This window comes from Atractosteus spatula, chromosome 9 (assembly GCF_055471065.1).
Source record: "Atractosteus spatula isolate fAtrSpa1 chromosome 9, fAtrSpa1.hap1, whole genome shotgun sequence".
Taxonomy (NCBI): domain Eukaryota; kingdom Metazoa; phylum Chordata; class Actinopteri; order Semionotiformes; family Lepisosteidae; genus Atractosteus; species Atractosteus spatula.
Genome location: NC_142714.1, coordinates 12602925 through 12623693, shown reverse-complemented (window position 1 = coordinate 12623693; position 20769 = coordinate 12602925). Strand labels below are relative to the sequence as shown.

General features: G+C 38.4%; 1 protein-coding gene across 1 annotated transcript in view; it reads left to right on the top strand.

Moving 5' to 3' along the window:
* The first annotated feature begins 13222 nt into the window (after window positions 1-13222).
* Window positions 13223-20769, top strand: part of eml1 (EMAP like 1) — a 75247-nt gene continuing 67700 nt past the window's right edge. The window contains exon 1 of the mRNA XM_088925059.1: window positions 13223-13421. Within this exon, the coding sequence (XP_088781185.1) occupies window positions 13394-13421 (28 nt within the window). The 5' untranslated portion in view covers window positions 13223-13393. The remainder of the gene's footprint in view (window positions 13422-20769) is intronic.

The window sequence follows — 20769 nt, the reverse complement described above, 5'->3', positions numbered from 1 at the left end:
GTATTGTGGTTTTCTCAGGTCAAAACTGGGTGGGGATTACTTGAAGAGTGAAGGATTTAAAATGTAATCTCAGATTATCATTTTTGTTTTGCTTGTCCTTTGTAATAATGTAACATTTTGATGATGTGTTGAGCGTTTATTTCTTAAGGCAGTGTTATATTGTCATGCTCTCAATTCATATTCTAGTCTATGAAACTGCAGAGTCTGCTTTGACTTCTCATCAAATTTTTTCAGCTGTGGCTGATTCTGTCTCCTTAGCTGTAGGTACTGGCACTCATTGGTTTTTTCTGTCCACATTCATCACTTAATATCTCACATCAATGGAAAACTAGCAGGGGTTTCGTACTGTGGGTACAGTTTACAACCAGAAAGAAAATAAGATTTAAAAAAACATTAAATAGTAGTTTGAATTATTTTCTCATAGTTTTTTTTGCTGCTGCAATGATTATATTCTTTCCAGATAGTTTACCCTAGCCTTTGCATGGGTACGTTAATAATTTCTCTGGTTTCGTTTGATGTGTGTAGCAGCATGGTAGATTACACATTCCATTGCTGGCCAGAAAATGTATTATTCATTATCTTTGGTTTGGTTTAACATGGTTTTTGTTTAGAAAGTCAAATGTCCACACAGATAAGCGTACACAAAAGTGATAAAACTGATAAGATAATTGAAGTGCAAACAGGAAATGAAGTAGAAATCAAAAGCTAAAAATATTAAAATCCCTTGATGTTTGTAGTAGCCTGCAGTAAGGCAGCAGATAGGTTTATACGGAAATACTGTGATTAAATGAACATTCTTAGTACTGCTTTGATTACACACCATTTTCAAGCCCTCTACTTGTTAAATTAGCATGAAAGTTGCAGAGGATTCTTAGGACTGAGCCCTGCATATAGTGGACCCAAAGCTGAAGAAGGCTTTATAAGTCTGAGGAAAGTTAGTCACTCACACTTGTTAATAACTTTCTTTTTTTGCTCATTATCACAAGTTCCTCATTCAACAGGTACAAATGATAGCTGTGCATGCATTTTCATTTGTAGGAGAGATGTATGTACGAACTCTTTCAATAGCTGCACTTTTTTGTTTCTCTCATTTCCAAAGTTGTTTATCATTCACTTTTTCTTCATGACAATCAGGCTGAAAATAAAATGTCCTTGGGAATTATCTTCAGAGTACAAAGTGGCAAAAAGTGTGACAATACACACATGAAGCAGAATGTGTTTGCAGGTGCGGCAGTGATTTTTGCAATGTCCAAAACCAATCACAGTGCAACAATGCTATGGCTCAGTGAAAGAGAAACAGGAACAGAAAGCTCAATTGTCACAAGTCTTCAGAAAAGGTACCAACTCACAGGAATCACTTATGACTGACCCAGACCGAGTCAGCACCATGTGATAACTCAGGAGGGGTAACCTTGCCTTTACATGACTGCAGCTGTGGCTGTTAACATATATATGATTGCAGTCACTAGATGACTCAGACCTGCCAGTGTGCTATACAGACACTCCTACTATCGTAAGCTTTGAAAGGTTCATTGTGCCTACCTTTATGGGGGCAATTGCTTCCATTTTTAGATAATGGCTTGGTTTTGTCATTAATGTTCTCAGTACAAAGCTTTATGTTGTTCAGGTTTTTGGACTTATATCCACCATTGTAATTTGTGAATCACACAGCCACATGGCAAGGGTCACTCAAGAACTTTTGCTTTAATCTGTGATCTAGGTCGTGCATTGGCTTGTTTTTTCATTCATATCATTACCTAGTCAACAACCTGTGGGTTGCACTGGGTAAGCACATACATCGTGGCCACCCAACGTAAAAAAGTGTTTGTTCATCAGTGTTGTTTACAGATTTTGGGGAAGAACAGCCCTGTGGTCTGAATCGGACACCTCTGCCAGTCTGAATCATATACTGTACAAGCTTGTTTGTGTGATGATGCCTGGTTTATCAAGCATTGTTTATTTTCTTTACTTGAATGCACCATAATGTAAATGGCGTTTAAACTCTCTTGTGAAAAGTTTTTTTTTACAGAAGAAGAAATAATGGTAAACCTAAAAGAATAAATTTCCGATCTACTGATTTCCTTGAACCTGGGATAGCACCTGTAAAACAATGTCATATCAAAATGTCAAAAAGACAGAAAACTATTGATGGTGACTTTCTCTTCCAGCTCTTTTTACAGTTAGAAATTTTCAGTCTTTGACAATGTATTTCCGATGCCATTGGCCGTTCCTTCAGCCCCATCTGTTTTGAACTTCAGACACATAACAATTTCTGCTTATTGGTGAGACAGTGTTGCTCCAGAAAAAAGGCTAAATTGGTTTGACAGCGTTCCCCTGCAGGAACATGGCCCTGACTGCATGTATTTCAAAGAGATGCCTTTAACCCGGCTGAGCCTGTGCTCAATACTCCAGTGCTTACTCCAGAATGCGGTGGTGGAGGGATAATCAAAGGATATTCTTTTCCTTTCAGGCATCTGGTTTGAAGCACCAGGAAGTATAAAGCTTGCCAGCCCTTTGTCAGCCCCCTCAGTCTGGAAGCAGAGAAAAAGTACTGGATTAATGGCGCTAATGACAGAAGACTCCCATTGAACCATGAAAGAGCAGTCCGTGCCAGGTCACTGTCACCCGCAACTCCAAAACCTGAGAGCCTGCTCTTTGAAGAAGCTCCATCCATCAGACTCCAGAGGGGCCTGCCCAGGACAGCCTGGAGCAGACCTGTGCAGATCGGCTGGGGTCAAGACTGCTGTTTTCTCCCTCCCTGTAAATCAGCGCACTCTTCTTCCCCCAGAGCCCAGAGCTTTGGGGGAGGGAGACTGTGGTTCTCTGATGTGAGGGCAGTGATGCTCTGTGGGGACCTGGCTGGTTCCTGCCAGCAGGAAAAAGGTTGCCTTTTGTTCAGACATCTTTATGTCTCAATTAACCCTACCTGTTTTTTTCTGTCATTTCTCAATAGTATAAGCCTTCAGCACTGCTATTGTCATGAAGATTTTAAACAGCTGACCTGCCCTTTTACCCTCAGCCTGTCTTCCTCGGTGTTCAAACAGAATCCATTCACCATGGAACTTTGAAGCAACGTCTGTTCCTTATTAACTTCCTTTGCAAGTGGACATATTTAAACTTTATACTTCAGACCAGTTTTGTATTTGCAAATCAAAGCAAATGTGAATGCTCAGAAGTACCTACACATCTAGATGTGTATATATATAAATACCATGTACAGTAATTATCCTATTCATAGATACGTACTTTTTGAGTTGCTGCTAATCTAGTGCAGAATCATCATCAAGAAAATAAGTGTTTACAGATTAATGATTTTATTATTGTGTATGTACTTAGGGATTTCTGGTCATTTTAAAAGAAGATTAATGTTTCTTTCCCTTCCAAAAAACTCTATTTTGGGACATTAAATGTGAGGTTGTGTGCATTTGTAAACTGTCCTGTGAAAAGAAATTTGAATTCTAACAAATGCTTTTATGTTACTCACCGTAAACAGTGCAGATTGGCGACATGCTTACATTAACACTCTTCACTATTAAATTAAATTTGCATGCATTAACAAGGAGCAACTTAATTAGATTTCCCTGTTCCACCATTATAAAATCTGTTTACTTGGTTTCAGCATTCAAAATAGATTACATGATGTGAACAGACTGACTTCAGATCTTACTGTGCAAAATTGTTTTTGGCTGTGAGGCCAATATGGATGCAGTTGTATTCAAAATTCTAATCAAGGTCAGTTACACATTCTTTTTCATCACAGAAGCTACAGACCCTCTTACCCGAACTTGTCAGATCTCATCAACTAAGCAAGGACGGGCCTGGTTAGTCCTGTGATGCGAGACCTCTAAGATAGGATGTCACTCTCAGTGATATCAGTGTGCTAGAAGGAGACATTGTTCCCATTGGGCCTGAATTCTGAAACCAGTGTCACACTATAAGGGCAAGGGACACTGTGCAATAGGAGGTGCTTTTCCCACGAGATATTACGTTGAGGTTTTAACTACCTGGTGATTACTGGTCCGGAGGCACTGTTCGTAAGAGAATGGGTGTTAACTCCAGTGTCCTGCCTAGCCCTGCACAATCTGGACTGCCTAAATCTGTCCCCTTAATTCTGCTGGCAAAGTACAGTAATTCCTTATTTTTCCACCTGATCTGCTTTAAGTGGGGCTGCAGGCACATAATGGCTGCACTATAGTGGTGGTGGATTCGTTGACTCCCTTCCTTAATGTAAAGCACTCTGGGATCCATTGGGATGTAAAGTACTATGCAAATGTAAGTAATTATAATTAATTTAATACTGTTTGCTAGGAGACAAAGCATGAGCATGATAGCATGAAAGAACAATGCCCTGAAAGAATGGAATTAAAATTGCTATGGATACATTTTCTCATTATCTAGCTATAGTGACCTTTATTGGATGCAATGGGCTAACATAATTCTGTTTAGTTTTAAAGCATAAGGATGACAATAAAGATTCAGCATATAGATACAGAACAGGATGTTCAATAATTTGTGGAAATGAAAAATGGTATCAACTCTATAATCCTGGTAAGAGAATAAACAATTCCTTCTTAACTGTTTATATTTAATGAAAGTAAAATCAGGCTCTATCGAGAATATTAATGATATTAAAAGTTTAGTAACTCTCAAAATGTATTTGTGTTTTAATTATTTCACTTTGAATTGTCTTGCACAGGAGTTTAATGAGTTTATAATGGTCATTAACAAAGACTTGTGAAGGATGCATAGAGCAGTAAGTTACTAATTAGTTTAATGTCTTGAAGATCATAAAACTGTTAAGGAGGCATTCAAGAAGGATGTCAATTTCAGCACCATTAGTAGTTAATTGAACCATGTATCTCTGAATCCACAAGAATAAAAAGTAAATATGAGCACTAGACCTAATGAGTCATACCTCTGGCTCCAAAGACCCATGTCCTAACTGTTAATTTCAGAAAACTTTAGCAGAGCTAACTTTAACCTCGCCAGTTAGGATGAACATCCCCTGTAGCAGGTAACAGGTCTTTCCCTTCCTTGTAACCTTTTATTTCTGCACAGCAGATAGAATGTACACTAGTTTGTAAAACAATTTACTGCAACCCACCAGCAAATTTTTGCAACTCAAAATTGCACTTGGGAAAGAATACTTATTTCTCCCCAACAATTTTTTTTTTAAAAAGCAGTTCAGTTCTGTCCTGCCAGACTGTGGCTGGAGTAATAATAGGTCAGGCAGGGGGTTCAGGATTCTCTGTGGAGAGCCCACATTGAACTGGGGTCTGTGAAAATGCACCATGGAGCTGTTTAGCAAACAGGGTCTTGACTTCAAAGCCTGTGGACCTGGGGGATGGGGGTGGGGGATGGGGAGGCCTGGCTTCACCAGGGGAGAGTCAACAGCCCATCTGAGAGAGCTGCTCGGGGGTCTGTGGGGTGCCTGGGGTTATCATTCTCACACACTCAGGGGGATCCCCCCTAACTGTGTCCATTTCATATTCTGTGCTACAGCTACTCAACATGGGGTCATTTCCACTGCACTCCATTGCATTATTTTGAAACAACCAGCAACGAAAACACTGTTACCGATCCTAATAATTGTCAATGAAATAATAGAGAGCATTTCTGAAGTCAAAATACCTCATTAGAGGGGACTACAGAAAGGAGTAGGCCTAGTCTCACAGCCCTAACTGAGTATGGTCCTCCGAGACAGTCGAAGAACCCTAATCTCAAAATTCCTTCTCATCAGTAATGTTGGACTGTTCCTTCCAAGGCTCTCAATTGATTAAACATATGAGCTGAACACATAATATATAAAAAAAATTCTACATCTTTTCTGTAGAATGCTTTTCAGTTTAAAGCAACTATGATGACTGAAAACACTAATTCCTTTAACAGAGTTTTATACTAATGAATCAGAATGTGATTTTCTATTTGCAGGTTTTATAAGTGCAGATTACAGAACATATTTTTAAAATGAGATTAAAGAATTTGAAAATTATTAAATTATTTTAAAAAAGATATCAGGCTTTGTGATTAAAGTACATTAACAGATTCTGGACTTGGGAATCTGAGAAAACCTATCATAGTTTTGGTTTTTGATCACTTTAAAAACCCAGCTTTTAAAAAAAGCATGATGTGCATGATTAAAAATGTGCATGCATTTGGTGAAGTGCAGATCAATTAGTTTCTTTTTTATAATTTAACTTTTTATAACTGTTCCTCCTTCCCAGAGGCAGCTGATGTTAATCACCCCTCTCTCTGCTAACATGAAAGAGGCTTTGAGTGCTGAGTCAGGCGGTCTGAATCACGGCTTCTAACTCCATCCATCTTAATAATTTTAACCCTGAACTGCCTGGAGAGAAGCTGCTCTGGGCTGTGAGAAGTTTGTGCACTCAATCCAGAGGTGTATATAACTCAGCGATCCAGATGGTAGTTTTTGATTCGTCTTTCTTTTGCCACAAAAGCTTTCTATATTTCTTCAAATAACAAAAGACCACCCCCTTTTCTGTCTGCAATGGCCATGAGGAATTTGAAAGAAAGGTTTGATTTAAAGGTGTGCTTTCAATGATTTCAGTTAAGGATGCATATGGAGTGTGTATTATACTATACCAGTATCTGTAGCGCACTGCCTTACTTCTCTGCAGGAGAAAACTGTGTCTAGAGGTCTGAATCGTAGGGAATCTTTGGAGGAAGCAAACAGAGCACAAATTTAACCTGCAGCAGCCTCCTTGTTCTGTCACAAAAACTTCAGAGAAAGTAATTGAGAAACAGATATCGCCAAGGGGAAAGAGTTCCTGTCGAGTTTTGTGTGACTTTTTCTGTCTTTTTAGCAAGGTCAGGAGATGCTTGTAACTTTTGCTGTGTTGGCGAAATGGGGCCAGGCTGTGGTTGAGGCCCGCACTAAATGGATTAGTGTGCCGGCATCTGCCAGCCCAACCTCGGCACGGCCACATGACTTCACTCCACAGCAGGGGTCGAGCTCAGTCGGGCTCCTGACTGTAAAACTTCAGGCCAAACCAGAGGTTTCTTTCCATCTTTGCTGACATCACAAGCAATGGTTTAGAATAGTTCTTCCTTCTTTTCCTCCTTCCTCTCAGTGCTCTATACTTTTCTCCTTTTACTGTGCTCTGATGTTGTTTGATTGGCTTACCATAGTTATTTAGAGGCATAACAAATCTGCTGAAGTTTCTTAGGCAGCATCAGTACTGCAGAATGCTCATATGTGAACCTTGTGTGAAGCTTTTAGGGGAAGATCTTGTCCGATCCCACAGGCTGGCAGCCCCACGTTGGAATGTTGCTTTTCTCACTCAACACATTTATCCCTCTGCAAACAGGTTCAAATACTTTCTTTTCTTGTGTTTTCATGAACAAACTTATGCATCATGTTTTGATTCCTGAGTTTCAAAAAAAGTTTCAGATCAAATCATCATAGATTTTTTTGGTATGAGGTGTTTATAGTGAGACTGGCAGGGCCAGTACAGTAAGAACAATGCAGGACATACCAGGACATAAAATAAAGTAAATAAAGTGAAATAAATAATAATAAAACAGACACACTTAATAAACCATTCAATAGACATTCAGGAAGTGGCCATTCATCTTATACAAACATTAGCAGAATTAATTAACAGTTTCTTCTTATGCATTTATGATGTGAAGCCATGCTGTGCTCCTGATGCTGTGACTTGATGGGATTTGCCCCTTTGCAATCACAGCTGTATGTCTGTCCTTCCCTGGGATTACTCTGAGCCTGACCTCGTGCTGAAGTCAGAGAGTGAGGCAGAAGGTGCCTCTGACCTGTATGTACAGACCAGAGCAATGGGGTATCTTGGTCTCCCCAAATCCACAGTGGCTTGACACATTTCTCCTAGAACCAGTGTGAGAAGATTGTGTTCCCTTTCTTGCACCTAAGACTCATTCCATCTTGGGAAGGCTTTGTAACAGCACTTTTGACAGTAGGTGATTTTCACTGGGAAAGACTCTGAGTCCTGAACCTGTGGTGTCCTGCAGAATTTACATCCGAATTAATGTCTCAGATCTTGCCATGCCTTCTGTCAGGCACTGTCAGTGAGGCTGCAAGGGAAAACCAGCTGCAGGAAATGAATCCATTAGAAAGAAAGAGGAGCATCTTCCACTGGCTCCCCTCCCCACCCTTCTCTCACACCCCTGCAGAGCGCAGAGTGAGCCTTGCTAGGAGTTTTGAACTTCTGAATGGAACACCCTGCTGTTTAGCATCATTAATGACAATTACACTTTGGCCCGTTGACCTCTGTCACACATTTCCATTCTGTCACAATGAGCCTTGCATTATTCTAACATAAGTGAGGAGCTGCAAAGGTTAAAGAGGTTAAACAGCCATGAATATAGGAACTGATTACTTGTAATAAAGATTCAAACTAAGTAAAGAAAACTAGGTAAATACAGTTCCAAGGCTGTTTGTCTCGATCATTAAAAAAACAAGCAATTTATTAAAAGGGCAGCTTTCTCCTAAATACAGGCAGCAAGAGAGCCAAAGCAATGCTATTAAGATGAAGACTGACTAGGTTACATTCAGACAGATACAGTAGCTTTAGCTCTCTGTTTCCTAGTTAATGTTTACTGAACGGACCCCAGCCATGCCCCTAATGAGATTGGCCTCGACAGCAGCAGTTAGTAACGCTAAAGAGAATATGATGAATTATGCATCATTAGAGGCATTTGCTTTTGATTCACAAACTGGCACATAGGCCATTTGCATTCAGTGTCAAAAAAGCCTGAGAACGTCTTAATTTATACATATGAACAAAATGAAGTCACCAAACTTTGAAATATTGGATTGAGGTCAGCAATTCATCATACAACAAGGCAATATTATAATCTTCTCTCAGCATTGTTTAATCAAGGCTGCACAAGGCTTGATTTGTACGTGTGTACTCAAATTTGAACATAGTTATACGTAATATATTTTTAAATTCATCTACATATAATATGAAGAGGTGTTTTTAGAAAATCAATGTTTAGCAACCTTGTGTATTTTAATTCAAATGTGTCAAATAAAGACAGGGAAACTATTCTGTTTATACTACAGAGTAAGCTTTCAGGGAATATAGAATAACACCCAGAACACACAATAAATAACCAGAATGATTTATTGAGTGTTTTCTCCAGTGTAGAGTTCACCACATGTTGAAATCTCTTTAGACAATTACTAAACACAGCTTCAACCCTGAATATTTACATCATTCTTAAACAAGAGAACAGTTATTGTTTTTAATGCCAACATTTTACAGAGTGGGAACAATTAATCTTCTGTATGAATTCAGCATGTTCATATAGATCAAACATTACACTGTAGTATTTGGTCCCCAATTTGAAATTAATGGAGTAATGACTACCATAGAAACCACTCTTTTCAGCAGTAAAAACTTCAGTGGATCAAAATAGACTTGCTCTGCATTACCCGGTAGTGCAGGATTAGTAGCACAGCATTTTTTTAAATCTCAAAACTGTATTTTGTGACCTGATTCCCAAAGGCCACTTTTTATTCATTTAGTCCCCTGCTTTGGAAATCTCAAACCCTCGATTATTCTTCAAGTGTCAAAGTTCGGAATTCCAGCTCAGTAGTAAAATTGTTCATCAGAAAGTTGCACAGCCACATTGTCGAACATAAAACTCTGCCTTGAATCACTTGGCAACTAAATAGGCTAAATGGTCTTCTTTTGCTTGTGGCTTTTATCTTCTTATGAAAGGACATGAACACATCCTCATGTTAATTAATAAAGGTACTCACTTAAGAGTAATTTTGCTTTGGTATTTCCCAGTATAACACACACCCGCTGGTTTTCATTACAATTGAACATAATTACTCAATTGAAGTTTTAATTGAACTAACAGCTTCTTCGATGGGCATATTTACAAGCTTTCTTTATACTTAAATGTTTCTTGTTTATATACATGAGCTGGAACAAAAACCAGCAGACGTGTGGGTCTCCTGGACGAGGACAGGTGTAGGTCAGGTGGCATCCTGTTACAGACTAAAACAGAGAACCCCAATCCAGAAGGTGTTGCAGGTAACCATGAAGTCACCACTTTTGAAAGATACTGAACAATTTCAATATGATCAATGAAACAGGTGATTTGTTTAATTAAGCAATTTAGATAATTTAAAACTAAACTAAATTCTCCCTTGAAATAAAACCACAGCTATATAATTAAACAATTCTAGATTACTATAGATACTGTAATATATATGCAATACACTGTAAATACTATAACTCAACAGTCCAGTTGAATAATCTCACGTTCTTTGAAAAACTTCCGTAGTACAGACATGCGGCTTGTTTAGCAGATTTTAGAAAAATTTGGGAGCGGACGGCAATTTCCGGGAGACTATGGATCAATTGCGGGAGTCACGGTGGAGACGCTGATTTCCTGGAGATGACTTGAGATGTATGCTATACCTTTTGGCTATAATAATGCCGTGCGGTATTAACGAGTGAATTACGGTGGATCTGCAATAACTTTTCTTGTGGCTCTCTCTTCATACCAATAATTAAGTTCCCCAAATTTAGTAAAATTGTTTTTTTCGCCGTTTCGTTTTGTTCACCAAGTTATCTTTAGTATGCTTTCGAAAAGCGTAACAGTCCAATTAGAATATAAATTGAAATGATGGGAATTCAACATTGTTTCGAATATTTTTTCATGTCAACAGTTAAGGTAAGACACTTTTCTACTGATATTTCATTTTTGAACTCCAGAGGGAGCCATCGCACACAGGAATTTTAAAGTAGATTTGTGCTTCTTTGACCTGGTGATTCTCCAGCTGTGTATGGTGTCACTAGCGCTTGCCGTATGTGGAACAGAGGGCCATCGAAGTTCAAACACAACAAGGTATTTAAAAATCAAGAAACAAGTCACGCTTATGGTCTACATTCGAGAATTTTGACGGTTTATTTGAGACAAGTTTTGCATTAAAATTATTTAATGAAGTTCACTCTGTACGTGTTTAAATTACATGAACACAGTCATCAAACGAATCCCGTGTGATTAAAACTGTTTTCACAAACCAAGATATATACTCTATAGTGTATTTTTACTATGCTCTTCGATTGGTTTATCCGAAATAACATATTGTAGTCCAACATCAGGGACTGTAAAACTTGTTTCAAACGATTCAAAGATTTCAGAGATTCAAACGAGAGCTGTGGTTTACATCAATCCTCATGACAAAGCATGTTGTATAGTTAAACAGAATTTCTACCTTTGTCAATGCTTAAAATGTTTAAAGCCATTAGACCTGTCTTTCCTACTATAAAGGATTCTTGATTTGGTATGAAAGCAACAGAAGTCATAAGCTATCATGCACAAAGTTTAATTGAGTCTCTTTAAGTTTAAATACCTGCTGCCTGGTTGCTATCACATGATAGATTGGATATCTTAAATGTCTGTATGTGACGGGAGCTCTGAGAATATGCAGGAACTTTCAGTTCAGAAGAAAAGTAATTAGCAGAAACAGCACTGTCACATGGTGGTATGAAATGGGCTGGAACGAGTTTAGTTCAGAGTAGTGTACATATTGGCTCAAACATCAAACAATGCTCTTTGGCAATGTGTTTCAAAACAGGCTCGTTTGACAAAAATAACCTAGAAAAAATAATCAGAAAAGGGGATTACATGGAGTGTGATGTTCTGTTTAAGAAACCGTGAACTAATTACGAATCTCTGAACAGTAGGCGATGCAAAAAAAAAAAACTTGAAGAGAGGTCCTCCTTGAAGAGAAGATTCTTTGTATAAGACTGAGGAAATACGGGCTGCTCCATCTCATCAGCAGCTATAAATATGATTTTTGTGCTGTGTGAGCTTCCCAGCAAGGGAATTAGAGAATCATGCTATTTATGGCTTTCACCATGACACAGACTCACCCATTTGTGCATCATGTTTCCATGTGTCTATCAAGGAAGCATATAGGGATATTTTGACATCACATTTTATATTTTTATTTGACTTGTTTATTTTTTAATTATCCTTTAAATATTTCTCTCAGTTAATGCTGTATTATAAAGAGTACAGTTACTTAATTACTTGAATGTAAGAGAGAGGTCATTTTCTTTTTTTATTTAGAGGAGAGATACTGCTCATTTAGCCACAAGCCCAGAATTATTTTTTCTGCATTCTATACTTTGTATATTTTTGTGGTAGGACATAGCAGGGTGAGACTATGGGTCTCTGAGCTTTTGCAGTGTTTCTTTGTGTTCTGCAGGAGACTATGCAGTTAGTTGCTTTTTGAACCAAAGATCTCATCTAGCTGTTACTTAAAGGAAGCCAGGGCAGGTCACAAATTGCCTTTATATAACATGGGCTATTCCTACTTAATTAATGTTTTGTTGTATACTATTAGATACCTAGAGAAGCCAACAGGAAAATTAATTCCAAAGTTCAGAATCTGAAGTAATCCATAAAGACTTATTAGTATAAAGAGAAAAGAAGGTTTGGCTGATAATAGATCCCCCCAAAAAATTTGCAAACATGCAGACCACCAGTAGTCCTGGTGTAAATCTCCCAGGGTATTGTTGTGAAACATTTTTTCTCCTTATCCTTCTCAAAGCACACCTGTCAGTGCCGTGTGAATGCATTCTGTCATTTCTGCATCTCAAGGCCTGTGTTCTCTGTGCAGAAGCATGCATCTTTGATCAGGTGAAAGCTACATGAAACAATTTTGGAATTCTTATAGCCCCTGCTTTGAGGATAATACCTGCAAGTCAAAAATTAAAATGGTGGCTCACATCTCCACTGTGAAGTCAGAAGCTGCTTCACAAATGTGATTTGTTGGGCTGTGCATTAGATCAGATTTCAAGCAGCAGATTTTAAGTCCCTCTGAGATTTCTTACAGCAGGGCCCCAGGGGCAGTACCGGTGTGGACGGGGTCTGTCCATGCTGAGCACAGTAGTGTCATATGCTCTGCTATGAGCAGCCAGGCTGCATCTGCCCTTTGTTTCAAGGTGGAGACGCCTCTGGTGTCTCTCAGGGTCCTGATGCCCGTACTGCAGTATCAGTTTCAGCGAGGCAGCCTGTGACAGGAAGGAAAGCCTCTCGTTATTACTGGAGCAGCAGTCCGATGAGAGAGTGACCTGGAGTGGAGTGGGGGGGGGGGGGGAGGGGAGGGAAGCAAACAAATTTATCCGCCAATAGAGGCTTGGCCTTGTGCCGTTGGAATACATTCTTTGCATCCCATAATCAAAAGTGGACTGGAGTGAGGAACTGCTGCAACTCTGTGGGTGGGTTAAGGCATATTGGATGTTTAGCTGCATATGTTTGCAATTTAAACTCTGCCCTTTTATTTAAAAAAACAAGAACTTGTGGGCTGAGAGTCCTCGTTGTTTCTGGAGCGAGCAGAGAAGAACTTTTTTTTTCCCCCCAAACGATGTCAGACTGTGAGGGACTGACAATGGGTGAGTGCCTAGTGTTTGTCTTTATTCCTCCTGGAGTATGCTGTGCTTTCCCGGATATGCACCCATCCTAACAGTCAATAAGGAAGGAGATCAGCTCATTTCTTCTACATCTGTTCAAATGGGTTGTCATCGAAATGAAATAGCTTTAAGATCTGTTTTTGAAACTTACTAAATATAAACCTCTTAATAGGTGGCAGAATGTAAACCCTGGAAAGGCCATGAAGTTTAACTTTACATATAAGTAGAAAAGTTGTGTGAGGGAAGCAGAAACATTTAGGATTCTGACACGTACAGCTTGTTAAACCATTGATTTGAAACCCATGTTATGCTGCCATAATGTGCAGTAATGTAATAGTAATCTATTGAAAAGATCTGCATGAAGCCTAGATCCTAATAAGCAGTGCTGAAATTAAATAGCATGTGCCGGCCCTAGGTGAAGAAAACAACACAATCGACTATAAATAACTTTCAGCTTTAAAGACCAGCCTATTGCTCCTCTCAGCAAGCCAGTTGGTTCATTTTTTTTCAGGTTAACGTGAGGGCAACGTTTATATTTATGTCGACACATAATTTTATGTTGTAGGCAACATGCTGGGGAGCAATAAAAAGGCAAATGGAATGTTTGGCTATCTAGTTACAAGCATAGATGTGAAATCCAGTGCTGTTAGGTTAAAATTGTACCTGATCCTAGTAAGACCTAATTTAGAATATCGTGTTCAATCTTAGGCACCTCAGTCCAAAAATGATTCCCATTCAGAAAGAGCAACATTCCTGGGTTCAAAGGAATATTCTTCCCTGATATGATACAATCTGTTTTGTCTTGAGCAGAGAACACTATGAGGGGACCTCAATCAAGTATTCGAAATCCTCAAAAACATGGACAGTGTTAACCTTGGGGTTTTGGTAGCCCTACGGACATCCTCAGAACCAACCGTGGACTCGAACCAGGACACAAGTGGAAGCAAAGAGAAATTACTTTAAAAAGTGAGAACAGGAAAGACTTTTTTTCAGTAAAAGGCTGCGAAAGTCTGGAACATGGGTTTCCATCACTTTATTCAAGAACAGCTGGATGGGATCTTCTGATCAATTAGCTACTGGAAGCCAAATGAGCTGGAGGGTCTAAATGACCTCCTCTCATTGGCAAGCCTGCTTATATTCTCTCTCTCTCTCTCTACATCTATGATGCCACATAATGTGAGCTGCTGTAAACAGAGCCTGACATGCTTCTCTGGAAACTCTTAGTTCTGCTCAGTACTCGCCCTTAGCTCTCGCCACAGGCATTTTGCTGACTGCAAATGTGTTAAAGTAAACTTGCTGAAATGTTATGATGCAGTTTATAATATCGTTGAGGACAAGCAAAGGACTTTTTTATGCTACTCCTAGGTAAGGTGCAAGATAATGATTTTCAAGATGTATGTGGGAAACAAACACTGACACAATTAGTAAAATGATACTAGCACAGTTGAAGTCATTTTAAGACAATAAAAACAACCTATTATTTAGTATTTTTGTCTACAGTGTGAAAAGACCATATTTTTCAAGGATACTTTTTTATTTTCTGCATTTATTTTAGTTCAGCACACCTTCAGAGTCCATTTTCAGTATGGAAAATCTGTCACAGTTTATACGCAGTGCAGCATCCTGCATCATTGATTACATGGAGGTTACTGTAGTGTTTGGATGCCGTCCAAGCTGCTTTGGTAATCTTGCAGACTCTGGCATGATCTTGTTCTAATTTTCCATGGTTTACTTCAATGAGCAGGATTATATACTGTATATACATTAATTTTTTACTTATTCATTAAAAAGATTAACAGTCTTTATTAATAATCTTCTTTCAGAGTCATAATAAACAAAACTAAAGAAAGAAAGAAATTTATCAATGCCCTTATACACTTATAAGGAAAGAGAGAATTTTGTATTGACACATGTTTGCTTTGCAGTTGGTACACTGGAGTTTCTTACAACATGAAGCTGTTAATAAACAGTGAAACACATGAGAGAACAAACTGCATCTTTCAGACAAGAAAATGGGTCATAAGAGTCAAATAACTTAGGACAAAATGTGCAGAATGTTTATAGTGGAAATGTCACTTCTTGATTTCAGGAAGTTTAGTTTGTGATTAGATCTTAAGTCTATTTGTCTCAGAAGATTCTCATTCTGAATCATGAATCAGAATAAAATGTGCACAATAAATGTAAATTTGGAGGTCAGTATAAGAAATCCAGCTCTGTACAAAGCCCTCATTAAAGTTTAATGCCTGGCTTCTGTTCATGGAGCCAATGTGTGTGTGTATAATGTGTACTTCAGAGTGCATGGCTCAGGCTTGGCTGAGCTTCATTCTGTTGCTGTAGTGATTGGGTACATTCAGGTATACCAGGAAATGGTTTATTGTCACTCTTCATCAATCTGCAAGCAATTTAAAATGTTTAAAATCCTGCAGTTCCATAAAAGCTGTAAAAACAATCTGAAACCAACTAGCCCTGCCTGGGCTCACTTACAAGCAGCTCAGAAGAAGCAGCCTGCCTTCATATACCGTAATAAAACTGTATTATATTTCACTTTTTAAAAAATATGCCTTACTTTGATACCATCGTACCACATCAGAATTGGCTGTGTAAAAATAAAAATTATTTCCTGGAATTGAACTGATCAAGTAACCTTGAGTGTCATTCATAACTCTGGGCTCTCGGCAATTAAACTGGGAGCAGGCCCAACAGAAGCAAGAACAGATCATGTTTCTCTAAGACCCCTGTCTACGTCCAACTGCACGGCTTTATGAATCATTTAATCTTTCGCAGCGTATGGCAGTAGTACATCATTGGCCCATCCTTCCAGCGGCGCAGGGTTGGCAATGTCCGGGGGAAGGCGCTTCTTCTCAACCCACAGAGGGCGCTGTTTTTCAGTGGTGCTGCTGATGCCAGGAAAAAAAAACTTAAAGAGCCTCAGGGGAGGTGCTTGTGCAATGGAGAGGGTTTTCAGTCTCCACGCTGTTTGATTTACTGCTAACATTTGTTGTCCCAAAATGAATTATTAGTGCATATAGTCTGTTTCCCATTCCATTGCCCTTCTTTGAGACTGTCCGCATGCACAAGCTGTACTTCAGTGATTCCAATAGCTACATGGCTGCTGTTTTCTCTAAATGTTACCGAGGTGCAGCATCAGTAGTTATTTTTATGGAAGGTCGTTGATCCAGAGTAGTTTTTAGTTTCACATATGTAAGAATTTTCTTATTCTTTTCAAAAATATTTTTGATTATAGAATGGAGAAAATTAAATAATATTGAATCCTCAGTTTACTGTGCTGTTTGTTTAACAGCAGTTCTATTTTTATTGAGATTTGAATGACCACACTGAACAAATGATACTTGCATAATCCATGTAAAGGAAAGGGGTGCTTTTCACAACTTTAAAAACTTCCTGATTGGTGTCATACTTGTCAAAGTTAAGATACCACTGAGACATGCAAGAGCACAGAAAGCATGTGGCAGATTTTGTGTCTTGTTCTCAAGATGTGCTCACACACATATGGAGTTTCATGTATTACAGAGCTCAAGCAGATAAAAGATATGCTATGTGCTTAGACTTGGCCTTATATTTCAAGTACATAGTTTGAATCCAACTTTTCATTTTAATTTGAACGGGACTCCTGTTGGGGCAGCCCGGTGGCACATAGGTGAGCCGTGCTCTCTTGCAGCGCTGGGGCCCTGGACTCAATTCCAGACCTGTGTGTGTGTGTGTGTGTGTGTGTGTGTGTGTGTGTGTGTGTGTGTGTGTGTGTGTCCAGGATCTCTCCTGCCTTGCGCCCTTTGCTTGCCCAGGATAGGCTTCAGCTGCCCCATGACCCTGAATTGGCTAAAGTAGCTAGAAAATGAATGGATAGAAACCTTCTTAGAATCAATGAGCTCTATTCCAATATGAAGGCTTCTAATGGTTATCTACCAGGGCACTTTCGCTTCATTTGTTTTCTCAAGGGAGTCAGGGACTGCATGTACCTTGAAATAAAAGCCATTCCAGTATCTTTAGATTGAAATAGTATCCCTTTCTTTAATGATTTAAAAATGCAGCCCTGATATGTACAGGGCTTCATTAGTCTTGCAGTTTTACAGTACCTTAGGCTTTTCAAAGTGCAGAGCAAGAGCAATTTTTATATTGCTCACAGCACATACTTATAGATTCATAAGCCTCTACTAAATATGTCATTGTTAGTATTCTCCATAACTTTCCTTGGATGTGTCCTACTTCAATATCCATGAAAGTATCAGTGATTTATTTATATCATGTCATTAAACGTTTTTAAAAGATCTGCAATTTTTTTAATATATTGAACAATTGTTATATATTGTTGCAACAGGGGCTCACTTCTGCTTTCTTTGCATATGTAAATATAGACAAAACAGAATTTTCTATTTATTCCATTAATGCTCATTTTTTAAATTTATCTTTCACAGATGTGGTCTGGCAAATGTTACTCCAAAGTGAAAAATGTCCTCTGACCAGACAAATAAAACATCGGCTCAGCCTAACCACTACAATCATGTTTAAGTAACTCGACTGACTCACAATGAATAGCACTTTTGAGGGAAAAAAATATCAGGGGCCCCAGTGCACCTTGGCAGGTTGCCAGATGAGGGCTAAATGAAACGTTTTACCTTGGCTTCTGTTTAATCCTTTAATCTGAAGGGCACCTGGGTCTGAAATGTTGGGATTGTTTTAAAAACCCTTGGGTCAGGGGTCCTGAAGATCTTTTGGGTTCAAGATCCCTACAGTCGTAAACAATTTTTGAAATTATTTATGATTTTAAATCAATTTAGGCCTTAAAGGAGACTTCAAAGATCACTTGTATACATGTTGTGCACATTGGGACCAGATGTTGATAAGACTGTGAATTGGGCTAATTTTGATAAAATATGAGGTTACCAGAAATGCAAAATTTGTGGACGCCATTATGTTCTTGATTCATATAGATCTCATCAGCATTTAGCCGGTATATCTTTGGTTGATGTTGACTACGCATGGAAAAAAGGAATGGGTTATACATAGGATTTAGTACTGGTTTCTAAATATTATATACTGTATGAGATTATTCTACATTTCCCACTGCAGCAGCCTTTTCTTTCTGTCCCATTTTCCAATCTTCGTTTTCAAATTATTTGTTGATAGATATAATACAGTGAAATGTCTGCCCCCTCTCTTCAGGGGGCACTATGACATTACCTTCAGCAAATTTGCATTCTTCTCTCAATTGCTTATCATTTGAAGAAGCAAGAAATTTGGAAGCACTCATGTGCAAATCCAATTTATTTTTATGGCCTTTTATGCCTGATTTGAGATAGTTCAGTCGCCATGATTGCATCATAAATACTAAATAGTTTATCACTAAGTTTGTGCTTGGCTATGATAGCTGACGGGAATAGCAGAAATTTAAATATTCCAGATTTCCAAATAGTTAATGCATAAGAGCCCCAGTAATAAAATATGATTGGAAACAAAAAACCCTTTTCTGGTGGAGATAGAGTAGAATGGCCCATTTATGGTGTTATATTTATAAGTTTTTGTTATTTATTTATTTAATTTTGTTTGTTATATTTATGAGTACAAGTGTCCTTTATGTAAAAACAAATCCTACTTTTGCTTTTAAAATTAAGTGGTTATCCAGAAAATAATGATAGCTTTTTAAATCCACTAGGTGTCAGGGTAGCTCTCTGTATTTTAGTGCAATTTTTCTTAACACTACGGGACTACTGATTGTTGATTGCTGTCGTTTAGTTATTTGCTCACCATATAGGATATCTCTTTTTTGCTTTTTTTATCAGCTAACTAAAATTAATGTAAAACAAAACATTTGAAGCAATATACAAAAAAATCAGAGCCCAGATCCAGCCCAACAGCAGTATTTTGGTCAGTTTCGAGAACACGTTTCAATAATCGAGGTCCTTACGCATGAACTTTGTTTATAGATCATCAGATTTTGTGTGTTAATATCTCAGTGTCATTACAATGAATCATGGGAATTACACGATATAGTGCACATAAAGCACAGTCATGAGAAAAGTTACCAGGAATTTATCTTATTGAATTTGTCTTTTTGGCAAAATAAACTTTAAGCAATGAAAGTGTGTGTAATTGTGAGTTGTAGAATAAGGAACAGGGCATGGTGTGTTACTAATGGCCATTTTTGTGGAATATACTACGCTCATTAACAGAGGAGGGGTCTCCATGTCTGCATTCTTCTCAGGACTTCGTATTCATTCTGCTAAAGTGTTTCCTTCAGGACAATATTCCCTGTTAACTGCATTCTCTAGGTATGTGGAAACTCTGATGCCCAGTGTTAGAGTGATACATTAGGGTAACTATAAAAGGAAATGTCTGCTGTTTCTACTGTATCTCTTATTAAAACCCTTTAAGACCCCTATTAAGATGCAACACGCATCACTGCATTGTGGGTTAATTACGATACCACACGGACATACTCTTGACTCTTTCGCATGATGCACTCAAACAGAACTAAGCAAGCGAATGTTTAGCCTCTTGCTAGTGTTTCACCAGGCACTGCTTATTACTTGGGTGCACTGGAGCGATTCTGCCTTATCTCAGAGCATTGTCATTGTGCAGGCTGTGTCCTTTGCTTCCTATAGCCTGATCCTTGACACTTTTGATTGAAGACATATGGCAAAGTTTTAATGTTTTAATGTTCCATTTTTTTAATGTTAGAGTGTCGAAGACTTTTAAAAGCTATCCCTACTACCTGAAATCTCCGCTAAAACTGTTAAACTGAGTTTTTGTTGGTGATCACTCTAGCATGTTTGAACAGTCCTGTGGTTCTGTAGCCCAAGGAGTGTGTTGCTTTTGTTTTTGTAATAGCTCTGGGCCTCAGGAAGTTTTAAGTGTGCCCTTGCCCCCCTCCCATTAAAACAATCACACTTTTAGATACATTTTATTAATAAAAAAATGGAATTCACATTTCAACATCTTACGCTACTGTGTAAGAGGGCTCTGTGCTGGCCTTCTTGCACCTGATCAAGTACATTCCAAGGGTCAGAAAAGAGCTGCAGTATTTTATTCATTCCGATCAATATCTGGCAGCTACAGTATATATTATTTAATAAAGAAAAGCCAAAGGTAAAATGGCAAGATCGAAATTAATTTTCTACAAGGCTGATGCTGTTTTTCCTGAAGTACAAAATTATTTAATGTTTAGCTGTGAATAGGTGTGTCATGTTAAAAAAAATACATGAATCTCTAATACAATTTTCACAATCACCGGACCTTTGTGCAGCAATGCTTTCTCTGCTTCATTTCGTTAACAGACTTTGTCTATACACACTCCATGATGGATGTTGCACTT